The sequence below is a fragment of the Nematostella vectensis genome, chromosome 5, assembly GCF_932526225.1.
Source record: "Nematostella vectensis chromosome 5, jaNemVect1.1, whole genome shotgun sequence".
Taxonomy (NCBI): domain Eukaryota; kingdom Metazoa; phylum Cnidaria; class Anthozoa; order Actiniaria; family Edwardsiidae; genus Nematostella; species Nematostella vectensis.
Window position 1 is genome coordinate 10,364,257 of NC_064038.1, and position 27,505 is coordinate 10,391,761.

The 27,505-nt window shown below is 41.3% G+C and overlaps 1 protein-coding gene across 6 annotated transcripts; it reads left to right on the top strand.

Moving 5' to 3' along the window:
- The first annotated feature begins 784 nt into the window (after window positions 1–784).
- On the top strand, window positions 785–27,498 carry LOC5503136 (high affinity cAMP-specific and IBMX-insensitive 3',5'-cyclic phosphodiesterase 8A). Of its 6 annotated transcripts, none has more exons than XM_032371414.2 (27): window positions 785–1,412; window positions 1,550–1,606; window positions 5,692–5,826; window positions 6,457–6,581; window positions 7,183–7,240; window positions 7,336–7,424; window positions 7,654–7,753; window positions 8,165–8,260; window positions 9,032–9,073; window positions 9,196–9,284; window positions 12,908–13,007; window positions 13,715–13,772; window positions 13,988–14,043; window positions 14,216–14,287; window positions 14,938–15,042; window positions 15,261–15,297; window positions 16,085–16,244; window positions 16,933–17,026; window positions 17,362–17,466; window positions 18,312–18,529; window positions 19,880–20,021; window positions 20,391–20,570; window positions 21,230–21,310; window positions 21,401–21,449; window positions 21,628–21,671; window positions 21,979–22,055; window positions 25,282–25,423. In XM_032371414.2, exons 1-26 carry the CDS (start codon window positions 1,140–1,142, stop codon window positions 22,012–22,014), a joined length of 2,601 nt encoding a protein of 866 aa, XP_032227305.1. In that variant the 5' UTR covers window positions 785–1,139; the 3' UTR covers window positions 22,015–22,055; window positions 25,282–25,423. The 6 variants fall into 6 exon arrangements, 5 of the variants coding, with proteins under 5 accessions (XP_032227305.1, XP_032227303.1, XP_032227302.1 ...); XR_004293384.2 differs by having other exon boundaries at window positions 786–1,412; window positions 21,979–22,082; window positions 25,282–25,417; XM_032371412.2 differs by lacking the exon at window positions 21,628–21,671 and having other exon boundaries at window positions 13,715–13,724; window positions 25,282–27,498.
- The last annotated feature ends 7 nt before the right edge of the window (window positions 27,499–27,505 follow it).

Genomic DNA, 27,505 nt, shown 5'->3' on the forward strand with positions numbered 1-27,505 from the left:
TTTCGTTAATCTCGGCCAACTGCTTGCCTCTTTGGTCGAAATTCATACGTATAAATGCGTTGTTTAACGATGACTTAGTCAAATTTCCATCGTTTATACAATAAGGTTGCTATGCACATCGCGCGCGAACTTTGTTTATTGAAAAATTATTGTATCAAAAAAAAAATGGTTTTAAAGGTTAAATTTCCACTTTTGCCTAAGCGCAACATTGAAAGTCCAATCTTCAAATCATAGGTTATTTTACTCCCTGTATGTAAGGACTGCAATGGTAAAATTATCAATTTACAAAATTTAGTAATTAATCGAAGAAAGTAAGAATAGTTTAGGTGATATTTCCTCGTGTTTTAAAGTAATATGTTGGTTTTGTTTTTAAACCTGCACACATTGCAAGACCTTTTTTCGAAGCTTTTTTTTTTTCGATTTAACGTTAACCTTTTGGATGTCGCTAAAATCGGTATCTGTGTACATTTTGAGTTACTGAAACTAAAACCATAACCTTTTGTAACCAGCCTTTGTATAAAGAGAAAAGAGTTCACAGATCTATGCCAACACCAACGCTATGTGGGCATCCCAGATTCGCAGTGATCTGGTGTGAATCTTGAGAAAATAGGATCTTGTATCGTCGCAAGTTGCATCTTTTCCCTCCACCCGTATGATAAACAATGCTTTTTGCAGAAACGCAGCTGGTAGAGCTAAAATGAATACATTAAAGGCATCGAGCGACAAGCTTGCAAATAAGATCACATGACATAATCTCTTGTCCGGATTGGCTGGTCCTCGCAACGACATCAGCGAAGGCCTTAGCGTTCCCAAAGTAACAGGCCTTCTTTGCCACAACCTCACTGTTTTCCACTGCTGTTCCTTTTAATCTTCAATACAACGCTGCATTTGCCGAAATATCAACTCTTCTAGGGTTGAGCCCGCTATATCGTCTCCGCAATGGCGTTACGGAACATTTTGGACTGAGTTTTCTTTGACAAGCACAATTGATGACTGGAGAAAGGACCAGGTTTTTTTTGGTGGATGCGCTTTTAAGATCATTCTAACTTGATAAAAGGAAGCAATTTTTCTCTAGCTTGCGTGGCCGTATACTCTGTGAACTACTATTGCTGCGTGAATGCGAAGACTTCGTAGCCCTCATGGGCTGTGCTCCTAGCATTCACGTATCACAGAGTGGAATAGTTATCCGTGAAGAGATTAGAGAAGGTTCAAGTCCGAGACCTCGCGCGTCCTCTCCCAGCGAAATTGGTGTCGGCCATCTTCGATCCAGCTCCGATTCTGGTTCCCACATCTCGACTTCTTCGTCTTCGCGGTATCGTGGGAGCTATAAACGTAGCCACTACTCGGCCAGAGGAAGTTCCATCGAAGCAGAGACCCAAACGCAAGATCAAGGCATTATGGATGCTTTCAAGGTGAGGGGGACGTTCGAGTGTGCGCGCTGTCGTTCGCTCACCCAACACCGCGGCTATTACAAATCACACGTTTAGTGCTAAGCTTTGCTACTGGTGTTCTTTTGCTTTTTCACTCGCAATTCTCTGTTTTTACTCAGACGGAGAAAAAAGGACTCTCACTTGGCCCAATGAAGCTTTTCCAACCGACAATGCAGGTAAATTTGCCAATGTTTTGCTCTGCCGACAACAAATTTTATACCCGGCGATCGAGTATTTTTTTTTTTCTGTTTCCCTCATTGATGTTGGGGCCATTACGCTCGTAAATCTCTTGTCCATGATGTTTTTTTCGATGAAGATACAAACCACAATTCAGTACGTATTATTTAAGTTATCAAAATACCTAAGTCCATTCCTAAAGTTACTTATAAACCTTAGGTAGCTTTGCTACACGGAGAATGCGATCCGAGAGTGCAAACGATCGAAATAAGCTGCCAGCTTTACAAAAACTTATGAATTCTCCTACTTCCCAACATTAACCGAGACATTTCCAGTAGATTTTACAATCAAAGGGCATTTCTTTAATAAGGAAATTTTATGTTGGCTTCTTTCGTATCTTGCACTTTTTTGAGCTCCGTAAGCTTATTTTGTGTGTAGTTTGTTTACTAAGAGTTTCGCTTCGAAACAAACTTAAAAAAAAGTCATATTCCTTTAAAACAGCATGAACAATAACAGAATATCCGAAAAGTGTTCATAATCGCTTAGAACGCGGAATAAAATGTTATATTCCTGCCGCTAACGCGAGGTTTTCCAGGGTGTTTATATAGTTTGTCAGCCTATATTTCTTTGCAAAACGCTTACTCTACGAACTGAATTCATGATATGAATAAATAAATACATAAATGTTCAAGGTACCTTTCCCTCTATATAAGATAAAGCAGTTTTGCAATGTTACAATGTTAGCGGAGTTCGATTTCAAATTCACTGCCTATCCGAAAGTCTAAAGTTTCATCACGAAAAAAAAAAATCGATTGCTGGAAAATCAATAGAGATATTACACTTGCAACGAGATTACAGTATTTTTTTTTCTGTTTTGCTGTGTTTTAAGGGGGGAGTTGATAAATTCACTGTTGCGTTTTACATGTCCTGGTTAGAGGAACTCACAGAAAATATATACAAGAACCAAACATTGATTTTTTTAAGTGCTCCCAAAGCCTGATGCAAAACACTCTATAATTTGCGACGTGTTATAATTATTCCGCCGAATAAAAGACGGAAGTCACCGTAAAATAGAGAAAAAAGAGAATTTCAGGAAACCTAAAAATTTGAGAGGGCTTTCACCGGGTGTATTTTACTAGAAATGCCTTTCTCGAAAATCTACTTACTCAACCTCTCTGTTTAGTTCCCCTAGGTCGTTCGTAATGTTATAAATTTGCAAATACTTGACTAAGAAATATAAATTTTATGCCCTAGAATGAATGTTTTGTTTCGGTATTATAATTTTTAGTTCGTGATTAAAAAAACTCATTAAGTTATATCATGAAATAAAAATGATTTTAAATCGTTCTCTATTTCGCGTTAGGAATTGCTTCTATGACCACCTCTCTATGACGCACTGTTTAATGTCGTTTTTCCCCCCAATTCTTTAATGGTGATTAGAAATTTGCTTTCTTTTTTATATCCAAGGAATGCATAGGAATAATTTATTCTTGACTGATCATATATTTGTCTTCCTAGATTGCATTCTTTATTGCATAATAAATTTTCAGGGCGATATCATTTTTTTTTTTATTCTTCATTGTCATTAAAATCCAGTTATCTTGATTTTTTTGTTGTTTTTTTTTATGTATAGTGATCCTCATTTAGTTTACACTGTTACAGCACTATTCCACTTTTCTATTACCGGTATACATTTCTACAGAAAAAAAAAAAAACTTTTATACCAGTTAACCCAATTAAACACTCATGACAACATTTTGAAAAATTTAGAATGTACATCCAGAAAATTGGATGGTATAGATTGACATCTCTTGTCTTCTAACGATAGGAAATTCTCATTATTTGTTTTTTTTTATTGTCCACATGTCTGCTTGCAAAGTTTTTCCATACACTTGGCCTTCAATGCTACTCAATGAAGCATTGGCTTACATTTTCCTTTGCTATGTACTCCACCTGATCATAAATCATGTAGGCTCTTGCTCTATTTTTTGTTGATTATTAGAAGGGTTGATGCCATTTCTGTTAAATGTGTTTAATAAACAAATGCATGCATACAATAGCTGGCTTAGTATTGCTAGTTGACATTACGCTATGATACACTTTGACTGAGCTAGTTAGTTTATTATTTAAATTATCTTGATTTGGGGCGCATGTAATGTGTATTCTAGAGAACAATCAACACATTGGTTAGGCTTGCCTAGCTAGAGAGCAATGGTAGCTACCATACCTAAAATGCACTGCATTTTTTTACATTTTGTGATATTCCTGTTGTGAACCCTGGCTCAAAAAGCATGTTCTATTGTATTTTTTTTAAAGAAGAGGCTTTGCTTTCTAAAGAAGAGTAAAAAACCTTTACAGTCTTTCCATCAACTTTATGTTGTTCAACTTAAACAAGATATGTGTTGGAATGATTTGATTTTTTTCCTGTAAGAGACTTACCTTGGAAATATGGATTAGAGAGTCTCTAAGGTATACTTGGCATAGTTTTGCATTTTGCTTAAATTAAAAGTCCACTGGCCAAGGTAATTTGACAAACTTACTTCGACTGCTATTTTACCCAGCTATACATGTACACATCACTTCCCTCTTAGCCTTAAATCACTTGAGAACGAATGTATTTCAAGTCTTGCTTCTAATTATGTGATGCATATCTAAATTAAACTTTTATCACTACCGGGGAAACTGCCTTAGAAGAGCAACTGGCCTATTATTAATGTTCAAGTTTACTTTGCCAGTTATATTAAGATTACAAGTGTCTGTACTGTTTTTTAATCATTGCCTTGTTTGTTGTTAGTTCTTATCCATATTGGTCACATTTATCGTGTTTAACTTGAGTGCTTTAGGCAATAGCCTTGCAGTGATCTAATGTCCATTCGTCCCCCTCTTTTTCCTATTGTGTGGTGAAAGCCCTTAAATGAATAAAAATTGTCATCTGACTTGTCCTACAGTAAAAGAAACCACAATATTATTGGTGCCACAGTGGTTTCAAGATTGATCTCCAAGTTCAATAGTCTATCCATCCCTACTCTCATGCTCTACTGATCTGCTCCCGAATTCTCCCAAGTAAACCTATTGGTTTTCATCTTTGCGTGTCTTTATTGAGTTTTGAAAACTGAGGTGTTTTTGTTTGGGTGAATTTGAGAGCAGATCAGTGTAGCACGAGACCGCAGGTCAAGTGCTTTGCTTGTGCCAGAGAATTCCCCAAAACAAACACCAAGGTTTTTAAAACTCAATGAAGGCACCAAAAGAATGTTTTATTTCTTTTATAAAATTATTTCTAATCCCATGCAAAAGACAAAAAAACATCACAACAGTGTGCACTTATGGCGTCATTCAGTGCACGTCAGCTCGCATGCAGAAAACAGTTTGAAAAACTGGCTTCAAATTACAATTTGAACTATTTGGACTTATTTTGCAATGTCCTATCTACATGGGACACATTTTTCTCATGAAGAATAATATTTTTTTAGTGTTAAAAGGTAAAGTTCGTCAGAATTCACAGGGTTGTTGACTGATGATGCACAAATTTTGCTTACACGATTTTATGCTGAGTCATTGCATGACCATCATGTAATGAAAGTGACCAATCCCACCAATCAGAGAGCCTGTACTATCTTAATTATTTTATGATATCCAATAAAGTCACATAGTGGATGGCATAGTTTTGAATGCTTTTTGGGGGGTGGGGAAAGAGGGTGGGCATGGTGACACAGACTCCTTCTCTAGAATTAGGGATAAAATGTGTCTGTGAGCATCCTTAGCTTAGGCAGGGAAACCATAGCGGAAAAGTAGATCTTTATTAAGTGGGCCTTTTTTACAGCCACTGAGCTAGGTCCCAAGGGTGATTGCTACAGGAAATAGGGGTACCACTGTACTTCAAATCACTATGAGCTACAAATGTGGAAAACGACCTTTGAGAAGTACGATGTAGATCGATCTTATTTATCAATTTTGCTTTATCTCCGAAACAATTTTCTGAAGGCCGTTGGATTCTTTAGTAACCACCTTAGAAAAGCCTGATTCTGCTACTTCTTGTAGAACTGTGATATCCGTTATCCTTAGGGTTATTTCCATCTTCTTACAGATTATGTTGGTATTTGCTAAAGAGGATGCTCAAACAGAGAGCTTTCTTCAAGCTGCGGAACGTGGTGGTTACAATTGCAGCGTCTGCAAGACATCCGAGGCTGCCATGGAACTATTCCTAAATAATCAACCCGAAGTAAGTATTTAACCGAGGCAATCAGAGGCTGCCATGGAACTATTCCTAAATAATCAACCCGAAGTATGTATTTAACCGAGGAAATGTTCATGTCTGTACAGGATTGTGCAGAGCTAATTGGTTTTCAAAAGGGGGATGGGAGCCATTGCTTTATGAAGCACTGTTTAAATCAGATATTTTTAAAGGCTCTGAGTGAAAGCCAATTGGGGACACCAGTTATTTGTAGATGGAACTAAGCTAGTTTTCAGAAAGACAATCCCTTATTGTTTTTACCAGCAGGACTTGATTTAGCCAATATAAGAACCAAATTTAGCAAATAAAAGAAAATTAAAGCCCAGAATTTTTGTTTCAGTTTTCTTGAGTGACGTTTAAGATAAGAGCCATGTGATTTTTTTTATTTCTAAGCAGGTTAAACCTCTCCTTTTTCTTTCTAAGCAGGTTAAACCTTTCTGCCTATATGTTGATAAATAACTAAGTTGATACATGAGGGTTTTTATCTTCAAATATTAGAAATTGACCATGATTCAGCCTTTGTAAACCTTTGTTAACCTTTTCTTGTTTTGTTTTCTGCAGGTTAATTCTTATATATGTTTTTTTTTATGTGTTGCCTTTTTTGCATTTAATTTTCAGGTAATTTTTATTGATATGCGGGACACTACCCCAATAGATGGTGAAAAGTTATGTAGAAATATCAGGAACATAAGAATGACTCGTGCAAGTGAAAATTCCTCCATTATTGCTGTTGTAAAACAATGGTTAGTATTATTTTATTTATAGGATATTTTATGAAGAATTCTGTTTTTGTTGGAGTGGGGGTGAGGTGCAGCTAAGCAAGGAGAGCCCAAACTGTAAATATCTGTTGGTCTAATTCAAATTCCCTACATCTTCCCACTTTCTCTTTGTAACGCACATGAAACCAAGGATAAAAACAAACTTTGACACTTGTTTGCAATTTTGATGCCTGATCTCGGTTTCATGCATGCATTGCAGTTGTGGGAAGATGCAGGAAAGGTAAATACAGTAGTTCTGTAACTAATTCTTGGACTGATTGTTCTCGATCTGATCTGGTTGTTTTCAAGCTCATCAAAATTTCCCTTATCAATAAAATGTCTGTCTAGACTAATTGCTTACACAACATTATCTTATTCTAGCAAATATTGAGATTTCCAAAATTATGTTATAAAAAGTAATGCTAAGATTTGCATCTTTTTACAAGAACAGCATCAGTAATATCATTCTGTGCCGTGGCCCTTTTGGCAAATGTGCCACTTCAACCAACCTACTCACCCATTTGTGTGTTCTATTGGTTTACTTCTGGCAGCTTATCAATTTGTTAATTCTTTTTCCCCTTTATAGCCCAAGAGGTACCGATGAGCCATCATTTGTTCCTCTTATGAAAACAGGTTTTGATAGGGTAAGTACTTTCCAACATTCACTGTTATTTTACTTTTATATTGAGTCATTGATTCCACTAATCATTGAGTCCATTGGTCTTTTCCCTTATAACAGCGGTTTGTAGAAAATGCAAACGTTGGTGCCTGCTTCAATGAGTTGCAAATGCTTGAGCATGGAGAAGTGTGCTCCCTTTTCAAGCTGAGGTAAAGTTTTAAAGTAGTCAAAGATTCATCATGCAAAACAGTAATTGTGAAAAAGCATCCATTACCATTGGGAAGCTTAAGCAGCAATATATATATTTTTTAATTGTTAAATAAAATTGTAATTTATTCCTATTTGGTTAAGACCTTATTGCGATGGTGGTATAGCCTATATCAATTAATTAAGAAGTACCTGTTTTTTAACAATATATTACCAATTTATTGTTTTTAGGGCTGCTACTTGCCTGTTAATGGCTATTGAGCATAGCCATGATGCGGTGGAGATAACGCGCTTAGACCAAGACAAAGCAGATTATCAAGTTCATGTGGAGGTGAAACTGCTTTTACATTAATATAGGACTAAGACAATAAGGTCTCTGTCAATGCTGCTTCCAAAGTATGGAATAAATAATACTAGGAATAAAAATTTATATATAAATCTTAGTGGTCTCCTCAAGGCTCGCCTTTTTAAACTCTCTTTTTTTTAGTTGTAATTTGCTTTGCCAATTGCCATACTCATGGTTGAGGGTTTGTGCTCGAATTACAAAGATAATGCCAATTTGCTTTATTAACTTTAGATAATTAATATTCAGTGGTTTATAGTCCAGATATCCAAGTGTTGCCATTTAAAAATGTTAGTTTGATAGTTGTTTTGCTTATTGTTATTATTTGACATGACTCTCAAAATAACATACTCTATTGGCTTCAGTTAATTGTCATTGATAGCAGGTATTGTTTTTCAGTATGTAAATCCTGCCTTTGAAAAAATGACTGGGTATTACAGACAAGAGGTCATTGGACATTGGCGAAACCTGATGTACACAGACCAGAGGCAACCAGTGAGTGGCATACAGTACATCATGTTTAATGGACACATGCACCATCTTATCCATCTTATCCCATATCTCATTGGGTCAATATTTGGTGGGAAAAGATTCAAGGCCATTCAAACCTATAAATTGTTTTCTATACCTGTGTACTTGTGTGCCACTAAAGAAAGAAAACCGATAAATGTAATTGAAAAGAAATTAAAAACAGTGTATAAAGTAATACCAAATACTGGTATTCAACTGGTTTAAATACCCATCTTTATTAATGACTTTCTCATTGGGGTATACTATAGTCATGGCTTTGATCTTTGTCATGCAAATAACAAAAAAGATAATATTTGGTACAGTTTAATACCAGTATTTGGTGAAACCCACTTTTTAGTTGTACAGAATCTTAAAAGTGTGTCTAGATTCCTTGTTCATTTGTTTAGTGCTAGGCTCAGGGGGTGAGATTTAAGGAACATATAGCTTAGGGGATTATGCAGGGGGCTCATGTGCATCCCTGTTAACCCCCCAAAGTGGGTAATTTATTATTTAAGGATTATATATATTTTTTTACAATTCCTGGTTTTGCACCTGAATCCAAATAAGTTTACTACATGGGCTTTCTATTGGAGATCAGGTGGTGAACACCCCCCCCCCCCCCTCCACCCTCCAAAAGAATCATGTCTACAGGCATAAATGTGTTTTGGGCAGGGTGAGTCATCTCCTTCATACTTACTGTAGAGTGGAATAACATCAAGAATCCTGATTAAACTAGTTCTAACTATCTTTTTCCAGGAACTGTATGAGGCTATTCACTCACAGTTGAAAAAGGGCAAGGTAAAACAAGATTCAATGGGTTTGACGCAGCCGAATCCCTCAGTCTCATCTCTCAGCTGAATCTCTTATCTCTTTTTACCTACTTTGACAAATTAACATTATTTGCTTATTTTACATTACAGACATGGGAAGGATCATGTATGGGGAAACGCAAAAATGGGGAACAGTTTCTACAGAATGCACATATTATCCCTATTATCGGAAAAGGGGGGTAAGTGATGTGTTGGCTTTCTTGGTGTACATATTGAGGACCTTCTTGCTGGACATGAAGCAATCTCACATTGATCAGTGTTAAAATGGGCATACCTCAGATAGTTTCCTTGACCCAATCACCACCTCTCGACTTCACCTACCCTGTTAATGTGGGCAATTACCAGCTCTCCGGTGGCCTGTACTCTGTCTGTGTGGGCCCACATCTGATAGTTGATTGATAGTTGATTGATCACATCTTCCTGCCCCCTCTTTTCGTTTCTTTTTTTCTCATCTTTCTCATTTCTCTCCTCCTGTAAGTCTCTTTCTCCTTGTCCATCTCCTCCTGGTCCATTTCCTATTTGTCCCCCTTGTCCATCTCCTTGTCCTCCTTGCCAATCTCCTCCTTGTCCATCTCCTCCTTGTCCTCCTTGCCAATCTCCTCCTTGTCCATCTCCTGGTCCATCTCCCCCTTGTCCATCTCCCCCTTGCCCATCTCCTCCTTGTCCTCCTTGTCCATCTCCTGGTCCATCTCCTCCTTGTCCTCCTTGTCCATCTCCTGGCCCATCTCCTCCTTGTCCTCCTTGTCCATTTCCCCCATTTGCCCATCTCCTCCTTGTCCTCCTTGTCCATCTCCCCCTTGCCCATCTCCTCCTTGTCCTCCTTGTCCATCTCCCCCTTGCCCATCTCCTCCTTGTCCTCCTTGTCCATCTCCTCCTTGTCCTGCTTGCCCATCTCCTCCTTGTCCTCCTTGTCCATTTCCTCCTTGTCCTGCTTGCCCATCTCCTCCTTGTCCTGCTTGCCCATCTCCTCCTTGTCCTGCTTGTCCATCTCCTCCTTGTCCTGCTTGCCCATCTCCTCCTTGTCCTCCTTGTCCATCTCCTCCTTGTCCTCCTTGTCCATCTCCCCCTTGCCCATCTCCTCCTTGTCCTCCTTGTCCATTTCCTCCTTGTCCTGCTTGTCCATCTCCTCCTTGTCCTGCTTGTCCATCTCCTCCTTGTCCTCCTTGTCCATCTCCTCCTTGTCCTCCTTGTCCATCTCCTCCTTGTCCTCCTTGTCCATCTCCTCCTTGTCCATCTCCTCCTTGTCCTGCTTGTCCATCTCCTTCTTGTCCTCCTTGTCCTGCTTGTCCATCTCCTTCTTGTCCTCCTTGTCCTGCTTGTCCATCTCCTCCTTGTCCTGCTTGTCCATCTCCTCCTTGTCCATCTCCTGCTTGTCCTCCTTGTCCATCTCCTCCTTGTCCTCCTTGTCCATCTCCTCCTTGTCCTCCTTGTCCATCTCCTCCTTGTCCATCTCCTCCTTGTCCTCCTGGTCCATCTCCTCCTTGTCCTGCTGGTCCATTTCCTCCTTGTCCTGCTTGTCCATCTCCTCCTTGTCCTCCTTGTCCATCTCCTCCTTGTCCATCTCCTCCTTGTCCATCTCCTCCTTGTCCTCCTGGTCCATCTCCTCCTTGTCCTGCTGGTCCATTTCCTCCTTGTCCTGCTTGTCCATCTCCTCCTTGTCCTGCTTGTCCATCTCCTCCTTGTCCTGCTTGTCCATTTCCTCCTTGTCCTGCTTGTTCATCTCCTCCTTGTCCTGCTTGTCCATTTCCTCCTTGTCCTGCTTGTCCATTTCCTCCTTGTCCTGCTTGTCCATCTCCTCCTTGTCCTGCTTGTCCATTTCCTCCTTGTCCTCCTGGTCCATCTCCTCCTTGTCCTGCTGGTCCATCTCCTCCTGGTCCATCTCCTCCTTGTCCTCCTTGTCCATCTCCTCCTGGTCCATCTCCTCCTTGTCCTGCTGGTCCATCTCCTCCTGGTCCATCTCCTCCTTGTCCTCCTTGTCCTCCTTGTCCATCTCCTCCTTGTCCTCCTTGTCCATCTCCTCCTTGTCCTCCTGGTCCATCTCCTCCTTGTCCTGCTTGTCCATCTCCTCCTTGTCCTGCTTGTCCATCTCCTCCTTGTCCTGCTTGTCCATTTCCTCCTTGTCCTGCTTGTCCATCTCCTCCTTGTCCTGCTTGTCCATCTCCTCCTTGTCCTGCTTGTCCATCTCCTCCTTGTCCATCTCCTCCTTGTCCTGCTTGTCCATCTCCTCCTTGTCCATCTCCTCCTTGTCCTGCTTGTCCATCTCCTCCTTGTCCTGCTTGTCCATCTCCTCCTTGTCCTGCTTGTCCATCTCCTCCTTGTCCTGCTTGTCCATCTCCTCCTTGTCCTGCTTGTCCATCTCCTCCTTGTCCTCCTGGTCCATCTCCTCCTTGTCCTGCTTGTCCATCTCCTCCTTGTCCATCTCCTCCTTGTCCATCTCCTCCTTGTCCTCCTGGTCCATCTCCTCCTTGTCCTGCTGGTCCATTTCCTCCTTGTCCTGCTTGTCCATCTCCTCCTTGTCCTGCTTGTCCATCTCCTCCTTGTCCATCTCCTCCTGGTCCTGCTTGTCCATCTCCTCCTTGTCCTGCTTGTCCATCTCCTCCTTGTCCTGCTTGTCCATCTCCTCCTTGTCCTGCTTGTCCATCTCCTCCTTGTCCATCTCCTTCTTGTCCTGCTTGTCCATCTCCTCCTTGTCCTGCTTGTCCATCTCCTCCTTGTCCTGCTTGTCCATCTCCTTCTTGTCCTGCTGGTCCATTTCCTCCTTGTCCTGCTTGTCCATCTCCTCCTTGTCCTGCTTGTCCATCTCCTCCTTGTCCATCTCCTCCTGGTCCTGCTTGTCCATCTCCTCCTTGTCCTGCTTGTCCATCTCCTCCTTGTCCTGCTTGTCCATCTCCTCCTTGTCCTGCTTGTCCATCTCCTCCTTGTCCATCTCCTCCTTGTCCTGCTTGTCCATCTCCTCCTTGTCCTGCTTGTCCATCTCCTCCTTGTCCTGCTTGTCCATCTCCTCCTTGTCCTCCTGGTCCATCTCCTCCTTGTCCTGCTGGTCCATTTCCTCCTTGTCCTGCTTGTCCATCTCCTCCTTGTCCTGCTTGTCCATCTCCTCCTTGTCCATCTCCTCCTGGTCCTGCTTGTCCATCTCCTCCTTGTCCTGCTTGTCCATCTCCTCCTTGTCCTGCTTGTCCATCTCCTCCTTGTCCTGCTTGTCCATCTCCTCCTTGTCCTCCTTGTCCATCTCCTCCTGGTCCATCTCCTCCTTGTCATCCTGGTCCATCTCCTCCTTGTCCTGCTGGTCCATCTCCTCCTTGTCCATTTCCTCCTTGTCCTGCTTGTCCATCTCCTCCTTGTCCATTTCCTCCTTGTCCTGCTTGTCCATCTCCTCCTTGTCCATTTCCTCCTTGTCCTGCTTGTCCATCTCCTCCTTGTCCATCTCCTGCTTGTCCATTTCCTCCATTTCCTCCTTGTCCATCTCCTCCTTGTCCTCCTTGTCCATCTCCTCTTGCCCATCTCCTCCTCAGTATCTTCCTCTCACTCACTGCCCTTCTCCTGCTCCTCTGCCTCCCCTCTCCCTGTGTTTTATGTATTTTTTTTTCTGTATTTGTGTTCCATTCCACACATACATTTTATTTGAGTGCATCCCTCCCACCTTCAATCCTTCCTGCTGTATGGCCTCCCTGTGTTCTCATTTCTTTCTGTCCTCTGATATATCCTTTGTTTAAAAACACTGGTTATGCTCTCTTGTTTTCCCTTTTGCTCTTCTTCTGACTTTTGTTTTCCATTAATCCTTGTCATTTCGCTTCTCCCACAGCAAAGTCTCCCACCATGTTACTGTAAAAAGAGAGCTAAAGGAGGCAAACTCACTGAATCAAGTCAACATGAACATGAATGTAAACATGCATATGGAATCGGTGAGTTTTTGAGGTGTCCATATAACTAACAGAAGGGTTGCTAGTAATACTGTAAGTCTGGGGTAGATGCTTCCATGATACTTAATTAAATCCCTGCCCTTTTTGGCACACCCTTTAATACTGTGGAAAAGCTCCTCCATGAGCAAATGAAATAAAAAAGATTTAAGGAATATGGTAAAATGCCTAAATATGCCCTTTCTTGTACACTTTGAAACACTATATTGGAAAACCTGGGTTTCAGCTATATGGTAGCAAATCTGAATCCTATGTAAGTAGTTTGTTCGGGTGTTTAGCGAAAATGAGAAGAAATAAGAAAGAGACCAAGAGGCCTGAAAAACTCTTGCACAGCATGTTGCTCTTGGTCATCAATTAGAAATTTTGAAGCAATCATCGAGCTTCAAACCTTTCATGGCCCATGAGAAAATTCAGTAATATTTGATGTACAAGCTAGGTGTACAGCAGAGGATAAATCCTTTTTAAAGAGGATTAAACGTCTAAACATTTTTACCTTCTTATTTGGGGAATTTATTGCTATATTTACAATTTGATTTGGTAAATAAGGAATGAACCTTTTTTCTAATAATTTTGCTTTTAATGTTGAATAAAAACAATAAAGGTGTGGCTGACTTAGGCTCTTTGTGAGCTCCAAGCTATCCTGAGCTGCCAATTTTTGTAATAGTGTATAACTGAGTTCTTTCTTTTCACAGCCTGGAACAGGTACTGGCCATAAGGATCAAGTAGACTATAGTAGTTCATTAGCTAATGGTAAGGAAGATTAATAATATTGCCCCTACTGCAAGGATAGGCTAGCCATAAAAAGATGGCAGATGAAGACAACTAGGCTTCCACTCGTGATTTTTTTCTTTTCATTATTTGTGTAATCGTCATGTAATGTTTGTTGTCCCCTACTAGCTATGCTACCTCATTAGATCTTATTCTTTTAAAATGAATAATTGTGATTTATTTGTTACCTTTGTCAGGCAATCTCCACCGTAGACCGTCCATGACAGCTAGAATAGAGGCACCCATTACAAAGGTATTAATTGATATTAGTGTATTTTTAGAAGAGCTGCTGTCCTGTGTTTTTTTTGGCCTCTATGTATTACCTGGAAAGATACCCAAAATCAAAATAATTCCTCTCCCAATTGTTTCATATTGGAATTTTCTCTTGTGTCCAGGGATTGACCAACATTTTCCTTGATCTATAGGTTATTAACATGTTAAATGCTGCACAAGAAAATAGCCCATTATCAGTTGTTCAAGCTTTGGACAGAGTTGTGGTAAGATGTAGGCCCATTTGGACCACATGTTAAATTTTTGGATGCTTTTTCGTGATTAGGTCTCTTCTGCATTTGTGTTTGTGATTTTATGTTCGTATCTCGTCATTGTCAGCAGCTTAGCCAGAATTATTAACAGGTGGGGGCCTTAAAGGCCCTTCAAGGCGTTTTCTCCTGTATTGTAGATAATGTCTCATACAAATGTTTACTTTTTTTGGCTGCTAGAAAGGGGGGCCCGGGCCCCTTGGGCCACCCCCTGGCTACGCCCCTGATTGTTATTTTACTTAATTTTGGTTTTCCTGAACTGATCCGCCATGATTAGTCCCAGACTACCTGCAGATCAATTACTGTATTTAAAGTTATAAAGTGAAACATCATTAATTTGACTTGACTTCTTTTAGCCTTTTGATAGGAAATCAATGATAAAAGCTGTTAGCAGCAGGAAGAGATAATTTAAAACACCAGATAAGAAGTTTCTATAGATTTCCAGAAACAGAATTGTATACCATGTTTTAAGGATTTTAGTTTTCTTATTATGAAAATAGATCATTATGTAATCCGAAAGACCTATGTGGAATGCTCCATGGCCAATTGTTTTTCTCCAATCACAACAGTTTTACGGCATAAGAAACTCTTTAACTGTTTTTTTCCAGGAAATCTTAAGAACTGCTGAGCTCTACTCGCCTGTATTTTCGGGTAATCTTGCTGCTGAAGATGACGTCATGGCAAATGATCTGGTTGGGGGTCTAATGAGTAATGTAAGTTACAATCTCTTTCATATTTATGATATCTGGAGTTTTCAACCACAGTGATTAGAATACAACATGAGAATCCTGCCTTGGGTTTTTGTAAATAAGTTGTGTAAATGCTTGTCCCGTGATACTGTTTTTATACTAATGTTATATTGCACATGTGTTTATTTTTACTATAGTCAAGGTCAATATCTAATGTTTTGTTTTGTTTACTTTAATCTCAGGGGAGACGGAGAAGTGGCTGTGATTTACCTAGAACAAGTAAGCAAGCTCGATCATTTCATTAGTTTCTTATAAAAGCTTTACCCTATTGACTTCAAAACTGCAGTATCTTTAGTAATGCTAGATTACTGTATCCACATTTAAAAACACTTTTTTACAACTTTCCTCTAGATGTAAATGTACTACAACAAATATACACTGCATAACACACTGCATAACACGTTACGTGGCTTATTATATATTCCCTTCTAGGGAAGAAATTACTGCATATTTGAATCTACTAGGCTTTAATATTTCACACACCCAGAAAGTAAATATACACATGACATGACATTTCTAACATTGGAAATACTTTTAAAGGTGGACAAACAACTGTTCGCTATCTGAATGTTTGACATGGTTTTGACTTCAATCAATCAGTGGTTTCATTGGCACCCTTTGCAGCATTGGCTGCAGAAGTACAATACAATACAAAAATTTATTTAACATTGACAGCATGGGGAGTGGTCTCAATATCTCCCTAGCTCAGAGAGCTGCTGTACATCGTGGGAATGTCAGCTGTCTCTCAGAGAATGGCATTCAGCCGAGCTTACCAGTCAATGTCTACACAGATCTCCCCTTTCACCTAGTAAAGGAGTATAGCGGTCTATGTCTATGTAGGTCACCCCTTTCAACCAGGAGAATTACTTGACCTCCTGACTCTTTCCAGAATACATTGCATTGTATTGTTTTGTTGTCTTTAGGAAGTCCTGAAATCTCACTTTTTGAGACATTTTGGTGACAAAGCTTCCCCTGTGATTAACCTGTGTCGTCTATGTCTACCTAGGTCACCCCTTCCACCCAGTAAAGGAGCCGTCACAAGGTAGTGGTCGGGCTGTGCCTATAGGTCACCTACCTGAGATCCCTGCCGAGGTTAGCAACGCAATGGTTGATGAGGCTGATTGGGACTTTGATATTCTCAAGCTTGAAAAAGCCTCCAATCACAGGTATAATACTTAAAGCCGCATTGTCATCAGTTTACTTCCGGAGGTCCGACGAAAACCTAAAAAAAAGAATCTATTAAAATCCGAGATATTTAACAGGTCATCCGCTCTAAATTATCAATCACATCCTCAAAGAAACTTTCAATAAACACACTGCTTTCAATATTTTGAAATATTTTTCTCGTTTTCCGTTAAAAATCATGTGTGTGTGTGTGTAAGGGGGGGACGATGTGTATATTATTACCATGATAGGGTGGACATTAAAACTCGTAGTGAACGCTAAAGAAATACCTTGTCACGTGTGAAGTTCAGCCTGAGTGAAATCATCAGGAAGCAAACGAAGCTAGCATTGCAGCGATCCCTTGCCACAGAAATCCCAATAACCCGAAACCCCTTTTTCTCAAAGCAAACAACTAAAGAGCCTGTACTGCTGGCTATGTTTGGATGGCCTGATAAATTATGGGGGTTGAAAGCTTTTCCTGATTTGTTGGGACAACTCTAGGAATGTACGCTGTTAGATCATTTGACTGCAAACGTCACCATTGCCACCACTTTTCATCACACAAAACTTCTATAATTCTTTTAGAAATAGCCTTGATCTTATGAAAAAAAATCTTTTTTTATTGGTAACCCTTCTTTTTTTTTTTTTAATGAGACGTCTTGTTGAAGGTAATTTCTTTTTCTGTTGCAGACCTCTGTACTTTTTGGGCCTGAAAATCCTGAACAGATTTCGAGTCTGTGAAAAACTAAATATCTCCGAGGACTACGTCAAAAACTGGCTTCAGGTGAGTTGATTGTTTTGAAGTTGACACCGCCCAGCGACAATGTCCCTAGTGCTAACAGAAAACCACATAAAATCTAAAGAAAAAAACTACCAACTTCAATAATCATACTCAATCTATACTGGCCGCAGCTGTCCTTCTACTTACTCGGGATATCGTGAGTTGTCTAAGAAATGTGTCTGTCCGTTTCCTCGAAAATGTACCTCTTTCACAACCGGCTAGATTCGGAAACAGGCGCAGGAATTGCCCGATGTGGCCATGGCATAGTGTTGACAGTGTTCTAGGTTTGAACCTAGCAGTATGACACAGCAATTGAAGTGTGTTTCTATTCTCTACAGCTAATAGAGGCCAATTATCATCGTAAAAATGCTTACCATAACTCGACCCACGCAGCGGATGTGTTACACGCGACGGCTGTGTTCCTCGCCAAGGAGAGAGTCAAGGTAGGGCATGCCAAATAAATTTTCTGTATCGATCGTGCAACTACGAACGATTAAAACAACCTGATTTTTGAAGATTTCCTTAAATTCAAGTTTCTTTTTCTGAATCTTTATAATAGTTGTATCGTTCTATTATCCCCTTATGCTAGAAATGCACGGTCATAATTACTAGGTGGTATGACTAGAAAAGAAGTGTAGAAGTCCGCTCGTAAGGAATAACGGGATTGACTAGATTACCTCATTGTTATATTGTATTCTCGTTCTTCGTCTGTGGTGCACCAATCCAATGATGTGAAATCTTCTGATAGCTTTTACATGACCCGACTAAGAAAGTTACAGGCAAGCTGTAGAGTAACTAGGTGGTCTGTGTAGGCGGGGTGGAATCAGGGAAATAATTCAACACAAGGTGTAAAGCCGCATTGTCACCAGTTTACTTCCGGAGGTCCGACGGAAACCTCAACCGTTAAACGACAAAAGAATCTATTAAAATCCGAGATATTAAACAGGCCATCCGCTCTAAATTATCAATCACATCCTCAAAGAAACTTCCAATAAACACACTGCTTTCAATATTTTGAAATATTTTTCGCGTTTTCCGTTTAAAATCATCGGAGATTGTTACGTAATCGACCGGAAGTAAACTGGTGACAATGCGGCTTTAAATTGGTATGTTTTGCGCCTCTGTAAAAACAGAGTGGTGTCGTTGACATTGCGAGTGTTTGCCCTTCGTCCTATCGCGTAACGAGAGGCTTGAATTTGCCACTCAAGAAGTCACGCGATTTCTAAGTGCATGTCGCCTAATGTCTATGTGTTGATTTGTTTCCTGAATGCATGCTAATACCTTTCAGGCTGTCCTTGAGCCCCTAGATGAGGTGGCGTCTCTCATCGCTGCAATCGTCCATGACGTCGACCATCCTGGATACACCAACTCGTTCCTGTGCAATGCGGGAAGCGAGCTCGCTATTCTGTACAATGACATTGCTGTGCTGGAGAGTCATCACGCCGCTCTTGCCTTCAAGCTGACTGCTAGGGACGACAAGTCCAACATCTTCAGCAATTTAGACGTGTAAGTTAAGCTATTTAAGATGACTGCTAGGGAGGACAAGTCCAACATCTTCTGCAAATTAGACGTGTTAGTTAGGCTATTCAAGCCGACTGCTAGGGACGGCAAATCCAACATCTTCAGCAATTTAGACGTGTAAGTTAGGCTATTCAAGCTGACTGCTAGGGACGGCAAATCCAACATCTTCAGCAATTTAGACGTGTAAGTTAGGCTATTAAAGCTGACTACTAGGGACGACAAGTCCAACATCTTCAGCAATTTAGAGGTGTGAGTTAGGCTACTCAAGCCGACTGCTAGGGACAACAAATCCAACATCTTCAGTAATTTAGACGTGTAAGTTAGGCTATTCAATCCGACTGCTAGGGAAGACAAATCCAACATCTTCAGCAAATTAGACGTGTAAGTTAAGCTATTCAAGCTGACTGCTAGGGACGACAAATCCAACATCTTCAGCAATTTAGACGTGTAAGTTAGGCTATTCAATCCGACTGCTAGGGAAGACAAATCCAACATCTTCAGCAAATTAGACGTGTAAGTTAGGCTATTCAAGCTGACTGCTAGGGACAACAAATCCAACATCTTCAGCAATTTAGAGGTGTAAGTTAGGCTATTCAAGCCGACTGCTAGGGACGACAAGTCCAACATCTTCAGCAATTTAGACGGGTAAGTTAAGCTATTCAAGCTGACTGCTAGGGACGACAAGTCCAACATCTTCAGCAAATTAGACGTGTAAGTTAAGCTATTCAAGCTGACTGCTAGGGACGACAAGTCCAACATCTTCAGCAATTTAGACGTGTAAGTTAGGCTATTCAAGCTGACTGCTAGGGACGACAAACCCAATATCTTCAGCAAATTTGATGTGTAAGTTAGGCTATTCAAGCTGTCTAGCTGAATAGCAGTTTTTTTTAGCTAATTAGCAGCTCTCAACCCATGCGAGTTCTCCGCTTACTTGGTACATCTCAAAGCCTTCATACTATATGAATTCCACTGTTTACCACATGTACGTTTTAGTTTTTTTCTAACCATTTAATGCACGGAACATGCAATGGCATTATTGAGAATTCACCTTACCGCTCTGGGCGTGAGAATGCTGGTCTTTAAAGAAGGCTAATCACGCCGCCATTTTACGCTCCTGCACAATACTAAGTCATACAAAACATCCGTTTCCATCGGCTAATTAAAGCAAGTAACAGATATACTTTTAGTGAAATATTGTTAATAAGGTATTAAACTTCAATCCTGGGTGGTTATTTTAAAGTTTTCTTGCAAATAAGCCAATGTATTTTCAAATGTAAACGATAACAAAGGAGTGGTTGCTCTACATTTTTTGACACGCTCTTGTGGTTGTTTCAGTGAGGAGTTTCGCACTGTACGGCAGGCAATCATCGACATGGTCATGGCCACAGAGATGACACGCCATTTCGAGCATCTCTCGAAGTTCGTGAACAGTATAAACAAAAGACGCTCGTCCAGTATGGATGAAGTCCATTCCGTGGTGAGCCACAACAAATGTCTATTTACCTCTCAAACAGCTCCCTTTACATATCCCACCTTTTCTTTTCACCTCTGTTGTTTTTGCGTGTGCAACAGTTACCTTGCAGCGGTCTTTCATTCTTTTCTGTTCTTTGCCTGTATGCTGTATCTGTCTGTTAGTAAGGCTAAGCTCAAATGTCGTATTATCCATGAGCCGTATTCAATATAAATGCATGCAAATGAATTAAGTCGATTGTTTCATTTGCATGTATTTGCATTAAATACGGCTCGTAGATAATACGACGTATGAACTTAGCCTTACTGACAGACTGAGTCTATCTGCGATCTATTTGTTAAATTAAGAGTCCACTAAATACGTTTTGCTTTACAGCATAGCGGTCGAGGTACACCTGACTCAAATACCTCCACGAGTACAGCTCTGAACACGCCTGAGAACCGCACGTTAATAAAGCGAATGCTGATCAAGTGTGCAGACATAGCTAACCCGGCACGCCCCAGATACCTGTGCAAGGAGTGGGCATATAGGATAGCAGAGGAGTATTTCTCTCAGGTATGCACTATAACTAATGTGTCAGTGAGCGGGAACGACAAATGGCAAATGGCAGTTCTAAAACCAACCGCTTCTTATGGGGATTGACTTTTTAAAAAAAAGGTGATAAGTAAACTATCCGCATGATTTCTCCATATTTTCCTGCATGAACACGACGAGTTCTTTCAATTGTAGAAATGGATGTTATGTGACGTGACGCAATTTGGATGTGACCTGATGTAACGTGACGTAAGGTGGTTGTAATGTGACGTGACGTAATGTGACGTAAGGTGGTTGTAATGTGACGTGACGTAATGGGGTTGTTATGTAACGTGATGTAGTGTGACGTGACGTATTGTGGATGTAATGTGTGACGTGACGTAATGCGGATGTGATGCGACATGACGCTATGTGGATGTGATGGGACGTATGTGGATGTAATGTGTGACGTGACGTAATGTGGATGTGATGCGACATGACGATATATGGATGTGATGTGACGTAATGTGGATGTGATGTGACGCAATATAGATGTGACGTGACGAAATGTGGATGTAATGTGACGTGACGTAATGTTGATGTGACGTGACGTGATGTGGATGTAACGTAATGTGGATGACTTGGTATACTAAAATAATTGTGAGTAAAGAGTGGTCATGCTTTGTGCCATCTGTCTTTAGACGGACGAGGAGAAAAGACGAGGTCTCCCGGTAGTAATGCCTGTCTTTGACAGAGCGACGTGCAATGTTCCCAGATCACAGGTGAGTGTCTCGACAAATATGTATGGCCAATTTTTAGTTCACCTAAAGGATCCACTGTACTTTACTGAAGCTTTCGCTCTCTGCACGCAGGTCTGGTTTATTGATTATTTCGTCAGTGACTTGTACGATGCATGGGACGGTGAGTTTTTATCTTGGAGTGTGGGAACATTTAAGAGCCCTCTACCCCCCCCCCCCCCCTTCCCTTCCCCCTGCCAGGAATTTCCAGAGGGGGAGGGGGGAGGGTATGGATCTTGAAAAATCTATCAATTTTTTTCTCGGAATTTTCGAAATTCTTTTTAAATTTTTTTGTTTACAAGATCCTTATACAGTGCATCTTTTGGATCTCTGTTCATTTAAAAAGGTTAGTCAGATAAGAATTTCGCAGCAGCTAAAATATATCTTGACCTGTATTTCATTATCTTTAAAAGTTTAGTAAAGATTTACCGTAATTACCTTAACAATGACCGTCTTTTTCCCATTGTCTCACCAGCGACTACTCGCAAATTATTTACTCTTTTTGTGCGACTTCTAAATCAACGTCAGAACTAGCTTTGCTAGTAGTCTTTGTTTTGCTAGCATTTGGCTCGACACCAAATACAGTTATGTTCGGAACTGGAGGAACTGCGTGACGCATAAATCGCTCGTAACATGGGCTTTTCTATTTTCAGCGTTTGCGTACGTGCCGGAGACAATCCGTCACCTGACCGATAATTACGATTACTGGAAGAAAGCCGCAGACGAATTAGTGAGTCCTGTCTGATACATGTTACAGGTGTGGGCTGCTTAACAATCTCTGGTAACCATAGCAACTAACGGTCTGACCTTGGGAACTTGCATATGATGACAATGAGATACCTCGTTTTCTGCCACACGAAAGACAAGATGAGCAATGGCATGATCACTTAAGGTGGCGTCACACGGGCTAACATGTAACAAAAACTTTTCGCGATACATTGTATCGTATCCATTCTGACTTGTTGCCAAACAGATGTTTCACGAAATAACTTTCGTCAATTTTGTGTTGTATGTTTTTGAATCCGGTGTTGTCGAGTGAAATGATGCGCGGAAAGTTGTGTTGCGCGATATGTTAAACGGTCAAAAGCTTTTTACTATACAGTGTATCGCGAAAAGTTTTTGTTGCGTGTTATTCCGTGTAACACCACCTTAGAGCTTAGAGCCAACGCTGTTATTTTTTTCATGTCCCGTTCAAATGTTTTCCGCCACGCGAAAGTTGAGAAATGGCATCAGTGATCTTTTAGGCCTAGTGCAGACTCTGTTCTTAGCATGTCCCGTTTCAAATGCAAAGGCATGCAAATGAACGAAGCAGTCTATTTGGTTTATTTGCATGCCTTTGCATTTGGAACGTCACATGGGAAGATCGGTATTTACTTAGGCCTCGATATCGATTTTGTGTAGATAACAAACAACAGCGACAGTAACTGTGGTCCCTTGATAAACCTGAGAAGCTTGCAAGAAGATTTGCGAGTTTCCAAAGACAGACTACTTGTTTTCGTTGTAACTGTGCTGTCTAACATGGGGATTTATAAATTGTGATAATGCTAAAATTCGTTTAACCTCTCAACTCTTCGTAAGGGGCGTCTGTAATAGTTTAATCCAGTAATGATTTATACATTTTTTTTGGATGACTAATTCTTCGCGGCTCATCAACCTTACTTTTTTAGGTAGAGTTATAACACTACTCTGGTAAAATAGTTTACATGTCTCTTTACCATTCTCAGTGACAGTACTTACAGACTAACACACATAGAACCACTGAGGACACTGGCCCTGTGGTACCATTCACAGTGATAGTACTTACAGACCAACACACATAGAACCACTGAGGACAATGGCCCTGTGGTACCATTCACAGTGATAGTACTTACAGACCAACACACATAGAACCACTGAGGACGCTGGCCCTGTGGTACCATTCACAGTGATAGTACTTACAGACCAACACACATAGAACCACTGAGGACACTGGCCCTGTGGTACCATTCACAGTGACAGTACTTACAGACTAACACACATAGAACCACTGAGGACACTGGCCCTGTTGTCCCATTCTCAGTGATAGTACTAACAGACTAACACACATAGAACCACTGAGGAACCCTGAGGTACCCTGCCCTGTGGTACCATTCACAGTGAAAGTACTTACAGACCAACACACATAGAACAACTGAGGACGCTGGCCCTGTGGTACCATCCTCAGTGACAGTACTTACAGACTAAGACACATAGAACCACTGAGGACACTGGCCCTGTGGTACCATTCACAGTGAAAGTACTTACAGACTAAGACACATAGAACCACTGAGGACGCTGGCCCTGTGGTACCATTCTCAGTGCCAGTACTAACAGACTAACACACATAGAACCACTGAGGACACTGGCCCTGTGGTACCATTCTCAGTCACAGTACTTACAGACCAACACACATAGAACAACTGAGGATGCTGGCCCTGTGGTACCATTCTCAGTGACTACTCAAAGACCAACACACATAGAACCACTGAGGACACTGGCCATGTGGTACCATTCTCAGTGACAGTACTTACAGACCAACACACATAGAACCACTGAGGATGCTGGCCCTGTGGTACCATTCTCAGTGACAGTACTTACAGACTAAGACACATAGAACCACTGAGGACGCTGGCCCTGTGGTACCATTCACAGTGAAAGTACTTACAGACTAAGACACATAGAACCACTGAGGACGCTGGCCCTGTGGTACCATTCACAGTGATAGTACTTACAGACCAACACACATAGAACCACTGAGGACACTGGCCCTGTGGTACCATTCTCAGTGACTACTCAAAGACCAACACACATAGAACCACTGAGGACACTGGCCCTGTGGTACCATTCTCAGTGACAGTACTTACAGACCAACACACATAGAACCACTGAGGACGCTGGCCCTGTGGTACCATTCACAGTGATAGTACTTACAGACTAACACACATAGAACCACTGAGGGTACTGGCCCTGTGGTACCATTCTCAGTGCCAGTACAGTACTTACAGACCAACACACATAGAACAACTGAGGACACTGGCCATGTGGTACCACTCTCAGTGACAGTACTTACAGACCAACACACATAGAACCACTGAGGACACTGGCCTTGTGGTACCATTCACAGTGACAGTACTAACAGACTAACACACATAGAACCACTGAGGTCACTGGCCCTGTTGTACCATTCTTAGTGACAGTACTTACAGACCAACACACATAGAACCACTGAGGACGCTGGCCCTGTGGTACCATTCTCAGTGACAGTACTTACAGACCAACACATAATACCACTGAGGACGCTGGCCCTGTGGTACCATTCTCAGTAACAGTACTTACAGACCAACACACATAGAACCACAGAGAACGCTGACCCTGTGGTACCATTCACAGTGAAAGTACTTACAGACTAAGACACATAGAACCACTGAGGACGCTGGCCCTGTGGTACCATTCTCAGTGACTACTCAAAGACCAACACACATAGAACCACTGAGGACACTGGCCCTGTGGTACCATTCTCAGTGCCAGTACTTACAGACCAACGCATAGAACCACTGAGGACACTGGCCCTGTGGTACCATTCTCAGTGACAGTACAGTACTTACAGTCCAACACATAGAACCACTGAGGACGCTGGCCCTGTGGTACCATACACAGTGACAGTACTTACAGCTTTAGTGACACTACTATTTACTTGCACACACAAAGAACTACTAAGGATGGCGGCCTTGTTGTACTGTACCATCATTAGTCGGAGTAATTAGAAATTCAGAAAATCACTGAAGATAGAGACATTACTACCAGCCCAGCCTAGATACAACCACTAGGATACTGCGAATCTGTAAAGAGGCATTTTCTGGTGACAATGCGGTTCTAAATACTCCGTCATTAGCCCCCCCAGCAGTTCGTCCTTAATCCTTGCTTGTGCTCATCAACAGGACGCTACTCGAGGTAGCACTGGTAGTACGGCTGGTAGCACCACAAGTCCGACTGCAACCCTCTCCACTGTCGGCAGCCCCGCGAGCGCCACTCTGAACACGGCATCTACTGTGTCGACAACCTCCACCTCCGCACTCTCCTCCGACGCGCCTTCTTCATCCATGACGTCACTTCAGTCGTCATAGTAACGCATCGATCGTCGTTCTCTGCCATTTTACTGCCGAAACGCTGCGACCCTGTCGCCCGAGACGTTGCCATGACAATTGTCACCCAGTTATCAGGTTTATGCCTCAGTATGGTTCTCTTGGCAACGGTTCATGTTGGTATACCTTAAGCTGTTCAGTCGTATTTGTCATCGCTCGTTGCGGTGTTCATATTGCGAGCGGAGGTGCCCAGGCGCGTCACGAATCCCCTTTGACTATTTAACGAAACCTATAGCAGATTACAGATATACTATCTATATTGTAAATAACCTTTTGACCGAATGAAAGATATTCTCTAGAAATATAAGCTATATGATATTTATTTGGCGCGTCAAGTGCAAAGATTCTTAAGTCTTATGGTCTCTCGTCGAGATCGATGCAGTCCGCCTTCTCCTGAGGGGGGAGGGGTTAAGAGCTGGTCAGCATATGGGCCACAACCCAGAGGCCACCCATGGTGATGGCCGGTCCACCACACTCCAAGTCTCAAATCTCATTTGCTCGCGTCCCGAGATCAGAAGGGGTCACGCAACTGAATCTTAGCAACATAACTCGATATTCTGTGTTTTATCCATCTTTGTTTAGGAACCACATTTGTCGTTGTGGATAAAATATTTTTCAACTTTTGGTATTCAAACTTTTACAATGCAACACGCGCTACCTCGATCACCTTGAAGAAACAGTGAATAAACATGCGCGCGTCGCATTGTAATGGTGTGAGTCATGCGCAAGTCTTTTTTCTGCAACAAAGTATTGCTTGTGTCCTTGTAGCTACTCTAATTTCTGTCACGCAAAAATTTGGAGAACAAACGACTTGGCTAATCCTCAGCTTGACGGGTCCCAAATTGGCTTCCTTGAAGGCTATAGCATTGCGTGACTCGGTACAGCTAGAATTGTGTTGCGTGACTATTGTTAGTACATTCATGAAATTCAGTACTTTGAGATGGGGGGGGACTGATTTTGTGAGCGTGTTGCTGCTACGGCATGTGATACTCGCGTTTGATCGGCACTACAATATTGAGAACCTAAGTGAGTGTGCTACCGGACTTTAAATGCCAGTTAGTGACATAACTAGTGCGCGCACCCTGTTTAGCCCGACATAACGACATGGACATAATGACATCAAAGAAAAAAAACATGTTTTTTCTCTTATGTCGTTATGTCGGGCTTATGTCAAATTGTCAAACCATTCACACGTGAACATGCGAAGATAAGAGTGCGCGCGCTCATGTCGTTATGTCACTAGTGTGCATCATGCATTACCAACGTGAAATATGTCCCCCGTTAACTTAATTTTTCTTTTTCTTTTTCAATATATGCGGCAGTGTATGTACTTGGAAAGTTTCGAGTCAAATTTATATTTCACGAAAAGAAAGATACTTTTGAGACAAAAAGTTCACATGCGCTAGCAGGATTCTCGAGATGTGCGCCAAATATTTATATAGTTTCAGCGTTTTGTTGGGCAAATGTTTAACGTGGCAGACTGGTAAAATGATGGAGAATCGAGTTATTTGATCTACTGAAGCTGATATTACAGGCTTGGGGTGTGGTGAATGGGGCGAGCCACTGCTGACAGCCAGAAATTATATTTCCCATTTTGCGCGGAGATGTAACTGTCAATGATAGCGATATGATGATTTTTACGTTGGACTGTTAGCCGTGCTTTATTCTCTTAGACAAAACTTGGGTATGAGAAATATTGTCTCCAAGAACATAAGTCTTTTCTTCTGCCTTTCTATTCGCTTATATGCCCGTCTCTGTAAATCCGGCTGTCAGTGGGACTACAGGCAAGCTGTTAAATAATAATGTCTTTCTGTCTCTCTTTGTGTGGTTCCCTACTCCAAAATTTTGCAAATGAATTATTAGTTTAAGATTCATGAAACTCCCTTATAAAATAATCTATACCAATAGATAGAAAAATTCGATTTTATTGTACAAAGAAATGATGATTTTAAGTTCTGAAAGCTTTCTTTAAGCAGGGTGACCCTGCGGTAATAAAGTTTGTAGGCCGCATGACCTGTGG

Bases quoted from the DNA above. Each gene is read 5' to 3' on its own strand.
- LOC5503136 (XM_032371411.2), top strand. From the start codon at position 1,140: ATGGGCTGTGCTCCTAGCATTCACGTATCACAGAGTGGAATAGTTATC. The intron at 17,467-18,311 runs GTAGGGCATGCC...AATACCTTTCAG, and splicing joins TCGCCAAGGAGAGAGTCAAG to GCTGTCCTTGAGCCCCTAGA. The intron at 21,450-21,978 runs GTGAGTTTTTAT...TTCTATTTTCAG, and splicing joins CTTGTACGATGCATGGGACG to CGTTTGCGTACGTGCCGGAG.